This window comes from Diaphorina citri, unplaced genomic scaffold (genome assembly GCF_000475195.1).
Source record: "Diaphorina citri unplaced genomic scaffold, Diaci psyllid genome assembly version 1.1 scaffold27, whole genome shotgun sequence".
Taxonomy (NCBI): Eukaryota; Metazoa; Arthropoda; class Insecta; order Hemiptera; family Psyllidae; genus Diaphorina; species Diaphorina citri.
In genome coordinates, this window is record NW_007377465.1 from 420,503 (window position 1) to 429,793 (window position 9,291).

At 38.1% G+C, this 9,291-nt stretch overlaps 3 protein-coding genes across 4 annotated transcripts in view; 2 read left to right on the forward strand and 1 right to left on the reverse strand.

The window, feature by feature from the left end:
- Positions 1-274: 274 nt before the first annotated feature.
- LOC113468045 (septum formation protein Maf-like) lies at positions 275-2,882 on the reverse strand. 2 transcript variants are annotated; one of them, XM_026824671.1, is made up of 5 exons: positions 2,733-2,823; positions 1,531-1,656; positions 1,317-1,429; positions 716-963; positions 275-442 (listed from the first exon to the last, which is right to left on the reverse strand). In XM_026824671.1, exons 3-5 carry the CDS (start codon positions 1,404-1,406, stop codon positions 292-294), a joined length of 489 nt encoding a protein of 162 aa, XP_026680472.1. In that variant the 5' UTR covers positions 1,407-1,429; positions 1,531-1,656; positions 2,733-2,823; the 3' UTR covers positions 275-291. The 2 variants fall into 2 exon arrangements, with proteins under 2 accessions (XP_026680472.1, XP_026680478.1); XM_026824677.1 differs by lacking the exon at positions 1,531-1,656 and having other exon boundaries at positions 2,733-2,882.
- Positions 2,883-3,270: 388 nt separating this feature from the next.
- Positions 3,271-5,677, forward strand: LOC103510492 (GATA zinc finger domain-containing protein 1-like). Its single transcript, XM_008475169.3, has 5 exons — positions 3,271-3,420; positions 3,769-4,158; positions 4,426-4,488; positions 4,837-5,023; positions 5,323-5,677. The coding sequence occupies exons 2-5, from the start codon at positions 3,808-3,810 to the stop codon at positions 5,499-5,501; spliced, it is 780 nt and encodes a 259-aa protein (XP_008473391.1). The 5' UTR covers positions 3,271-3,420; positions 3,769-3,807; the 3' UTR covers positions 5,502-5,677.
- Positions 5,678-8,910: 3,233 nt separating this feature from the next.
- The window catches only part of LOC103510503 (pyridoxine/pyridoxamine 5'-phosphate oxidase), a 12,772-nt gene continuing 12,391 nt past the window's right edge, over positions 8,911-9,291 (forward strand). The window contains exon 1 of the mRNA XM_008475180.3: positions 8,911-9,161. The gene's annotated coding sequence lies outside the window, so the exon portion shown is untranslated. The remainder of the gene's footprint in view (positions 9,162-9,291) is intronic.

Below are 9,291 nucleotides of genomic sequence, written 5' to 3' on the forward strand. Positions count from 1 at the left end.
TGGCAGATTTTATCCAGATAGGATAATGTTCTTCCTATCCTGTCTTCCTTCTCTCTTAGATTTTCGGGTGATAATACCTTACCAGTTACAGTTCCCTCGATCAAACCTCTTCAAAAAAAAAAACTTTGTTTCCCTGTCGAGAATTTTCTCTATAGGCAACACTTTGTACGAATAACATCATAAATCTTTATGGACCTTTATTAGCTGCCTTTTTTGGGGGTTCTCAAATGAGCTCTTCACCCAACCACTAGCTCTTCCACCCAACCACTCTACAAGCTCTTTCCCTAAAGCTTACAATGGTTCTCGAGTTTTCACATAGGCAGATATCACAGCAGGTGTCAAATTGGCGAACGTCACTTGAGTTTGATTGTAAAACCTTGAGTCTTTGTCTTTGGTTAGAATAGCCACTCCAGTGAACACAGAGTGAGTGTTCCCACTCAATCTGAAAGAGTCAAGTCAGCTCTGCTTTAATCTTATTGCTAAATAATAAATCAGAACTTAGCTACCTATATCAAACAAATTAATTCCTTGGAAAAAAAAGTATTAAAAAAAAATCCCATACTTAACTGAAAATTAACTTTGAAACCCCAATCTCCAAGGCTTTATTTATTTAAGTGTGATTATTACAAATGTTTTTTTTTTTTTCATTGACTGAAATTTTATATCTTTGGTGTTTCTTCTATTTCTGGCATGATTTGAGATCATGTTCACTTACTTGGAGAGAAACTCCTTGGCTTCTTCTTCATCCTCAGGTTTTCCCAGCATCATATCATTGATAGACACAACAGTATCAGCACCAATGATTAAATCCGGCTCAACATTGTCTTCTTTCAGGTGCTGAGAAACTTCCAGAGCTTTCTTGTAGGCTAACTCAGATACATACTCACCATAGTTGCTCTTGAATTTGGACACTGGAATGGAGCTTTCATCAAAGTTTGATGGAATGACTTCAAATTTAAGGCCCTAAAAAAAAAAAAAAAAAAACTTAGTCAATTTTTTTAAAAATAAGATATAATATAAGAAATATAAAAGGTACAACCCCCTAATACTTAAAAAAAAAACCTTCCAATCTCAGTGTGAAAATTATAATAATTAAGAAATTAAGATACCTGTACATGTGTACATATTATATAGATCTATACTTACAATTGATTTCAAAATTTGTGATCTCCTAGGAGAACTGCTTGCCAGGACAATTTTCAAATTGTTCAATTGGCCCATACTAAAAAAACCTTCCAATCTCAGAGTGTGAAAATTATAATAATTAAGAAATTAAGATACCTGTACATGTGTACATAATATATATCTATACTTACAATTGATTTCAAAATTTGTGATCTCCTAGGAGAACTGCTTGCCAGGACAATTTTCAAATTGTTCAATTGGCCCATATATGGTTCAAGCATGGTTGCTGACTGGTTAGTCAGTGCTGAAAGAAAAAGAAGAAAAAAAGGTTAATTATTACTGTTAAAATGGATATGGTGTTCCCCTGAGGCCCAACCATACAGCCAACATTCCATATTAACTCACCTTTCAAATCAGGATGAGTTGATACAACTATATGTTGGAATAAATTTCCTATATAACCTCAATAGGGTATCCAATGGACAATGTTTCATTGACTCCAACCAATCCACTGATGCAATATCTGAACACCTGAGGAAGAATATCAATAGACAATGGAGGAGTTGCAATTGGGCAAATATTTTATTAATAAAAGGTTGATTCCTACGTAAAAAAGTTGTGAAAAATCCAAATCTGAAGTCAAAACTCCGAAAAAGTAACTTTAAAAGGTTGAAAATTCAATTTTTAATTGCCGTTCTAATGAAAAAGTTCAAAGAGTTGTGATGTCAGATTTCATGGCAAAATACGCAGAAACGCTTGCACACAAACAAACGAAGCGAGAGTCATGAATTATGACATCATCACCTACGGGAGCGTATGCCGTGACGTCAAACTTCACAATTTACTGCTATTTTTTAAATTGATTTATCTCGGTATCTAGAAGTCATAGAAGAAAAAGAAAAATTCCATTGGTCCTCATTTTCCTGCTCTATGATTTTGAAACATCACATAAGTAAGTGCAACTGATCTATTATGAGAAAAATAATTGAGGGAAATGAAAAATTATGTTGACATTCTATGATGTGTAAACTCAGCATATCAATCAAAATTTTTAATTGCCATTCTAATGAAAAAGTTCAAAGAGTTGTGATGTCAGATTTCACGGCAAAATGTGCAGAAACGCTTGCACACAAACAAAGCAAGAGTCATGAATTATGACATCATCACCTACGGGAGCGTATACTGTGACATCAAACTTCACAATTTACTGCTATTTTTTAAATCAATTTATCTCGGTATCTAGAAGTCGTAGAAGAAAAAGAAAAATTCCATTGGTCCTCATTTTTCCTCTCTATGATTTTGAAACATCACATAAGTAAGTGCAACTGATCTATTATGAGAAAAATAATTGAGGGAAATGAAAAATTATGTTGACATTCTATGATGTGTAAACTCAGCATATCAATCAATTCCAGAGATTATTTTATTTTTTTTAGTTGTAGGTCTGAATCCTAGCAGAGGTATTTTATATGATTACCTCATCTTCAGGTGCCAGAATATTAATGTCAGTTTCCAGTCATGAAATTCAGTGGGAGGGGGTATCTGGCTGAGCTAGGAAACAGTCAAAAGTGTGCATTGAATCTCACCTTCATTGGGAACGTACTTACCTCAAAAGCTAGAGCAAGGAATCAGGATGAAAGAGGAAAGTCTGGAATCAAGTCCGTCCTTTGGTGTTTCTGTTGTTTCACAAAAATTTGAATATTACCGCCGAAATTTTATCAAACCGCGTTTACATCTGTGCGTTATTACAGGTGCGTGACAGATGTATGTGTGCGTGACACACTACTGTACAGTACTGTACTGTACAAAAGAGAGTGTGCATCCACCCTAAAGTATATCGTGCGCTCTAGCGGTCTTCTCGAAAACTAAAAATTGTTTGTACTTTTCTTACCGCGAAATTTTGAAATTCTCGTCAAACTTCCTTTTTTAAGGATCCTTCCTATTCATATTTCTTATTCCTATCATTTCAAAAGTTCGTCATTTGATTCAGCTTATAAGTTTTTAGTATTAAATAAACCATCAAGTACTGTACTGTACAAAAGAGAGTGTGCATCCACCCTAAAGTATATCGTGCGCTCTAGCGGTCTTCTCGAAAACTAAAAATTGTTTGTACTTTTCTTACCGCGAAATTTTGAAATTCTCGTCAAACTTCCTTTTTTAAGGATCCTTCCTATTCATATTTCTTATTCCTATCATTTCAAAAGTTCGTCATTTGATTCAGCTTATAAGTTTTTAGTATTAAATAAACCATCACCATTTCCTGAAGGAGAAGAGGAGAGGCTTACTTGGCTGTTGGTAAAGTACCTTGCCTTTGCTCTAACAACTGTAGTTCAAAATCTGCAATGTAAAAAATTAATACTCCCTTTTATCACCTCTTGTACTCCCTTGAAACGGACTATGCCATCACCATTTCCTGAAGGAGAAGAGGAGAGGCTTACTTGGCTGTTGGTAAAGTACCTGCCTTTCATTACTTTAGGAGAGCTCTAACAACTGTAGTTCAAAATCTGCAATGTAAAAAATTAATACTCCCTTTTATCACCTCTTGTACTCCCTTGAAACGGACTATGCTCAACTGTAGGGTCCCATGTTTAAGTTATTTGTGAGCAACTACTCTAAAGAAATTCATCTTTATTTCAATTACAGAATATTCAAAGCATTTGCTCTGTAGCAGACAGACAAATTATGGGACCTAAAAAGAGAAAGATGACAGATGACAAAGAAAATGGTTTCAAAGATGAGAAGAAAAACAATGACAATAAATCGGAGGTGGCTGATCCTGAAGGTGAACGTATAGACACAGATGATGAGGACTATGAGTTAGCCATTCGCTTGGAAATGAATGACTTGGACGATACTGACTCTTCACTTCGTAGAAGTAAGCGTATCAAAACAAAAGTACCCACCACATATGATGGTGTGTTCAAAGTTCCTTCCAAGCCACCTGTGAGGTATAGAACAAGGAGTAGTGTCTCGGGTGTCATGAGATCTCCAATGAACAAAAGGAAGAAGAAAGATATGCCTCTCAAGCCTCAAGTAAGAACCATTGTAAATTTTACTTGGAATCATACTTCATGAGTGTAATACAATAATACAAGACATATAGGTACAGTGTCTATACCCTGTTCTTAATTCAAATTTACACAACCCACCACAACTCCTTGAATAATTATATGCTGTTGAATCTACTTTACTAGTTCTGCCTTCAAAGGTATACAGAAGTTGTAGAGAAAGAAGTTTTTTTTTTTTTTTTTGTTTAATTGTCTCATTCCAACTGACTAATTGTTCCACTGATCATTCCAGGATGTGACTACATTTCCCGGTAATTGTGATCTTCCTATGATCATGGAATCATTATCAAACCAGGTAAGATCATATTTTTTACAATTTTCATAACTGCAAAAAGGTGGTCATTTTTTCAGCAAGGGTATTCATTGATGTAGGTAGGTAGATACCTGCCTCTTGCCTCTAAACTCTCTAAAGATTATTAGGACCCAAGTTATGTAGCTAGATTGGAGCCACTTTTATATTAGGTACTGAATAATGTTATAAAATTTATTAATATTACACTCTAAGTAATAAATATAAATAAATAATATGTAATTATTAATACATCTATCAATTATTATCTATTGTTCTCCACAACTATCTATTATTAATACATTCAAATATTAAGTTAATATATGTACTTTAATCACACTTTATTGTTTCCAGGGCACCACATATCAAGTAGGAGACATTGTGTCTCTGGTGGATAATGACTACAATGTTTACTATTGCATGATTCGGGCTCTCTTGATGGACAAGTTCTGTGAGAAAAGTGCAGTCATAACATGGCTTCTCTGTACAAAGTCTAGCCCACCTCCTAACCAAGGCTTTGACCCATGGACTTATATCATTGGTGAGCAATTTTATTAATAAGGAGCCCTGAAAAGTCAAAAAAGTTTGATTAATATCTATTTAGACTTACAAAGTTGGTTTGGCAGCCTAGTTAGCTTGGTTCTCAGAACGGCTGGCTTTCACCTATCCTGTCTTCCTTGTCTCTTTGATTTTGAGATGATAAGACCTTAGCAGTTACAGTTCCTTCTACCAAATCTCTTGAAAAAAAAGTTGGTTTCAAGTCATAGATCAAACTTTGGTTTGAACCATATCTCTTCAAACAATGTGTGTTACATAGATGTTCTTTGGTTATTTTTTCAGGTCCAGATGAAGAATTGCCTAGGAAATTGGAGTATTTCGAATTCGTCATGCACAACCCTGGAGGATATTATGCACCCAAACCTATGTTCCCTAAACTACATGCTCAATCTCAGAAAGAATTTTTCATGCATTATTTCAAAGATACGTCCTATCATAAAATTCTGAAAATGACAAGTTAGAAAAGAGTGTAAGGGTGTCCCCAAAGCAATGTCTTAACAATAGAGGAGGTCTTAACAATTTACAGATATGTACCTACTCTTGAACAGCTGATCACATCAGTGTCTTGTGTCCATATTTCAATTCAAATTCATGTATTTCAATTCAAATAAATTGTTTACACGTTACAAACATAAAATAAGAATTAATTACTTTAATAGATCAGTTGCGCTTATTTGGGTGATGTTTCAAAGTCATAGAGCAGGAAAAATGAGGACCAACGGATTTAAATTAATTACTTTAATAGATCAGTTGCGCTTACTTGGGTGATGTTTCAAAGTCATAGAGCAGGAAAAATGAGGACCAACGGATTTTTTCTTTTTCTTCTACGACTTCTAGATACCGAGATATATCGATTTAAAAAATATTGGTAAATCATGAAGTTTGACGTCACGGTATACGCTCCCGTAGGCGATGACGTCATAATTCATGACTCCCGCTTCGTTTGTTTGTGCGCAAGCGTTTCTGCGCATTTTGACGTGAAATCTGACGTCACAACTCTTTGAACTTTTTCATTAGAACGGCAATTAAAAATTGAATTTTCGACCTTTTAAAGTTTACTTTTTCGGAGTTTTGACCTCAGATTTGGGATTTTCACAACTTTTTACGTAGGAATCGACCTTTTATTAATAATATTTTCCCAATTGCAACTCCTCCATTGTAGGAACCAGATAACAGCCACCTAGATAACTGGGGTTGTGAGGACACACTCTAGGCAGTCTAGGCCACATCTAAAAGAATAATACATAGAATTATTATTTTTTTCTCTTACTCTGGAGTAATATCCGCCACTGGTAGCTACTGATTTTAGGTAGCTACTCAATTTTCCTCACGAGGCTGAGTGCACCCCATTTCAATCACAGAGTCGAAAAAACTTTGATTCTGTCGGGAATCGAACCCGTGACCATAATTCGATTCTTCCCTCCCCTCTCGTTACGTCTAGACTCGCACCATCTAAAATAATAAATATATTATTATAATCTTATATTATAAGAACGAGATCCATTCACAGTTCACATTTCATAGTTCACACACTGATCGCTCTATCTCGAGAACCACAACACCTAGAAAGCTGAAAATTTGGTAGGAATATTCCTTTTATGGTCTAGTGTGCAATAAGAAAGGATTTTTCGAAAATCTAAATCGATCTCTGAGATATGATCAATTTTTGATCGCTAAAATCTCCATAAGAAATACACAGGAAGCAGAGGCGGGAGAGAAAACTTTTCCTCGCTCGCCTAATATTTGAGTTTCGTTTATGTTTTTAGTTTGATAACTACAAGTTCGGCCATGCCTTTTCCACAAGTTTGGCCATGCCTCGGGATGAACTAGCGGGATTCCGGAGCGAAGCGACGGAATAATAATAATAAGAAGATTAATTCTTATCATCTGAAATTCCTTTGTTTGACCAACATTTTCACAAATGCCCACTTCGTGTAGGTTCGTGATATTCCGGAGAGTCTATGCGCGTGGTGCCCTCAGGCGTTGGAATGCACGCTGGAGTCGAAGTTAGCCGAGGCCGGAGAGACGAACTTTGCCGAGGAGTACAACGATGTGGACGTGACCGTGCTGGTGACTGGAGTGGATGAGAACAATAGGTTAGTGTGAATGGACTATAGCTTAGTGTGACCGGATATATATATATATATTTTTCTATTATATACGTACCGGAAAACTCTCGTCCGGAATCACAGCCGAACCGTACCTTCTGGAAACAGGGCCCAAGGATATTTTTGATCGACATAATTTATCGAATCTCTGTGCCAAGTTCGAGCGACGAAAGTTCCGCCATTTAGGGCTATACTGGGAAAAAGCTCAAAAGGAACTAGCGCTTCTCACGACTTTACCTTCAGTCACAGGTCGCTAAAATTTTGCAGACAACTTCCATTATTATTGATGATCAAAAGTTTTCGCGGGCCGGACCTCGAGAAATGTACGGTTCAACCGCTTTTTTAACGCCAAATCTGTGAAAAAACTCACGTTCACGCGCCTCCCGTCACGCTTGATAATTTGTCCAATAATAGTTTCTCCTGTTTTATGAGTCTCGCTGTTTTCTGCCTCGGTGGTGTAGTGGTCAAGGCGCTCGCCTGGTAAACAGGAGGGCGTGGGTTCAATCCCAGCCGAGGTATGGAATACCTACCTCGGTGGTGTAGTGGTCAAGGCGCTACCTACCTCGGTGGTGTAGTGGTCAAGGCGCTACCTACCTCGGTGGTGTAGTGGTCAAGGCGCTACCTACCTCGGTGGTGTAGTGGTCAAGGCGCTACCTACCTCGGTGGTGTAGTGGTCAAGGCGCTACCTACCTCGGTGGTGTAGTGGTCAAGGCGCTACCTACCTCGGTGGTGTAGTGGTCAAGGCGCTACCTACCTCGGTGGTGTAGTGGTCAAGGCGCTACCTACCTCGGTGGTGTAGTGGTCAAGGCGCTACCTACCTCGGTGGTGTAGTGGTCAAGGCGCTACCTACCTCGGTGGTGTAGTGGTCAAGGCGCTCGCCTGGTAAACAGGAGGGCGTGGGTTCAATCCCAGCCGAGGTATGGAATACCTACCTCGGTGGTGTAGTGGTCAAGGCGCTCGCCTGGTAAACAGGAGGGCGTGGGTTCAATCCCAGCCGAGGTATGGAATACCTACCTCGGTGGTGTAGTGGTCAAGGCGCTACCTACCTCGGTGGTGTAGTGGTCAAGGCGCTACCTACCTCGGTGGTGTAGTGGTCAAGGCGCTACCTACCTCGGTGGTGTAGTGGTCAAGGCGCTACCTACCTCGGTGTTGGATTGGAGGGTAGCGCGTCTGCCTTGTAAGCGCTAGGTCGCGGGTTCGATTCCCGCCCGGAGCGGATTTTATCCTCAACAGATAAGGTTAATTCTCGGAACGGCTGGCTTGTTCCTATCCTGTCTTCCTTCTCTCTTTGCTTTCGGGACGATGAGACCTCGTGCAGGCTACGCTCAAGTCATGAGGTAGTCAAAAGTGTCATAATAGATACCTAACTACCCATTTTACTTGCAGGTAAAATGTGGAAGATCTAGCTGCGATAGCACATGGACATTGACAAACCTTTTTTAATCAAAGATAGCACGCGATTGCCTAGATGGCCACCCATCCGTATATCAACCACTCGCAACGTAGCTCAATTTCAGTGAATCATTTGGAACTGATGTATTCAACGTGCTATCGCCTCTGGTTTTAAGTTCAAGTAGTTCTACCTCTACATACTTCAGACAGTCTGAGAGAAGTTATGGGTTGGTAGTTACGTATTCAGACAAGTATTCAAAGGACAATAGAAAGCAAAAATGTCAACCGGTAGTCAAAGGAACAAATAGAGTTAAGTGTTACATAAGAGTAGCGTATGGGTTTGGAGGAATCTATTATATAGTTTTCTTCAGGACTTCAGAGTTCACTTTAGTCCATTCTATTCGTCCATTTCATTTGTTATTCGAATCCCAAGCACTACTGATCCCAGCACGAGCCGGTGGTCAGGTCGAATTAGTGTTGTAAGATTAGACGAACTTGTCAAAGTTCTTACGCAGTATTTTCAATTGATGTTTTGGACAGGTTCTAAAAATAAATAGAAAACAAGTGATTGATTAGTCTGTTGAATATCGTCGAAAAAAATAATAATAATAAAATAATAAGGTAAGTTTTTTTCCTTTCTTTTCTTGTTCTTTTAAGGTATCTTTCGAACTAATAGGTACGCATTTGTCCAGTTTTTTTTTTTTTTTTTTTTTTTTTTTTTGGAAAAACCCCTTTAGGGGGTGGTTTTTTT